Here is a 1,563-nt window from a genome sequence, read left to right as displayed (position 1 = left end):
TTTGATAATTTTGCTTATTTTTGTCCTCTCTTGTTCTCTTTTTAGGGAAATCACGTCATTTTCCGGTAAATGGTTTAAGTTCAGTTAATTCAGCTGCCAATAACGATACACGTAATATTTATAATAATCCTTATACATCATCTTCATTACAACAACAGCAGCAGCAACAACAATTACGCCATCAACAACTACATCAACAGCAGGTACAACAACAGCAGCAATTGCCACAACATGTTTATAAATCAATTGCTGGCAGCAGCATTGGTGGCAATAGCAATCAATATGATTATTCAACACCAAATTTAACAACAGATCAACAGGCTTCATCGGCTGCTGCTGCAGCATCTCTAATAGCAGGTGTTTCCTCCAACAATACAACAGAAGCGGAAAATCTTTTTCTCAATCATAATAACGGTAAGTCATACATTTTGATTTTCTTTTGCTGTTTGCTGTTAAATCAAGATGTCATAAACAGGAAATTGTAGTAGTTTTTCAATCTTTCCTTCGTGGCCCTTATTAATATTCATATTTTTACAATTATTGTGAGATTTATTTGAGATTTTTCTTAATTTTTTTTTGCTTTTGAGTGAATAATTGAATGTCTGGGTTTGTTAAGGTGTGTTTTTTTTTCTCAGTTTAATATTCTTATTAACGTCTCTTTTAAATTGCATAAATTTGTAGCCATTTTTCAAGTTTCCTTTTTTTCACAGAGTTTTTTTTTATTTCAGTATTATTTTGCATATTAATCATGGCCAGCTGGTGTTGACTACACCGTTTGTTTGGCTTGACTTTAAAAATTATGACCAGTTTAATAAATCTTTGCTGTTGGGATTTAAAACATAAAAATGTCTATACCTTTTAAAAGGTGTTTGAAAAAATTAAAAAATTAAAAATGTTCAAAAAGATTTCAAATTAATTTAAACAAATACAAGACAAAATAATTCAAATTTATTAGAAAAACTTCTCTAAAAGTCAGTTTGTTTTCGAGAGCAAGCTGTAAAATCAATATAAAAAATATTGTGACTTTAAACTTAAAAACCTGCCAACATAAGTTCAGTAAGGTCTTCGAGCAAAATGTGTATTTAAAAAAGACTTTTTGATTTACCTCTAAAACGTCTGACTTCGTCCCTGTTAAGACTGCATTTCTAAACAATCATTTATTTTCCCGACAAAACTTTCAACATTCATATACATAAATAAATCTGCTAATAGCAACCAGGAAAGAAAGCAAAAAATCTCAATTAGCGTTTCATTACTTTCCACCTTTTTAACTCTTCCAGTACTAACTTTGAAGTAATACATTCCCCTTCAATATAAAATTGTGAATATATGTATTTGAATATATTGGTTTATTTCTTTTTTACATATACATACGCCAGAAGTCGAGTTGTCCGCGTTTCAAAACGTAGCTAATATGGCTACGGCAGAGATGAAATTTGTAGCACTGAGGTTAAGCATTCTGTTCTAGTTCTGTTCTAGTTCTGTTCTAGTTCTGTTCTAGTTCTGTTCTAGTTCTGTTCTAGTTCTGTTCTAGTTCTGTTCTAGTTCTGTTCTAGTTCTGTT

At 30.8% G+C, this 1,563-nt stretch overlaps 1 protein-coding gene across 1 annotated transcript; it reads left to right on the top strand.

Annotated features, from left to right (window-relative positions):
* Positions 1-45: 45 nt before the first annotated feature.
* On the top strand, positions 46-414 carry LOC111689871 (putative uncharacterized protein DDB_G0282129; the record flags this gene model as incomplete). The annotated part of the gene is made up of 1 exon (XM_023452334.2): positions 46-414. A coding segment is annotated over one exon (369 nt), but the record flags the coding sequence as incomplete, so codon positions are not given.
* Between the last annotated feature and the right edge of the window lie 1,149 nt (positions 415-1,563).

Source organism: Lucilia cuprina, unplaced genomic scaffold (genome assembly GCF_022045245.1).
Source record: "Lucilia cuprina isolate Lc7/37 unplaced genomic scaffold, ASM2204524v1 Scaffold_6550, whole genome shotgun sequence".
NCBI classification, from domain to species: Eukaryota; Metazoa; Arthropoda; class Insecta; order Diptera; family Calliphoridae; genus Lucilia; species Lucilia cuprina.
This window is presented reverse-complemented; position numbering and strand designations above follow the sequence as displayed.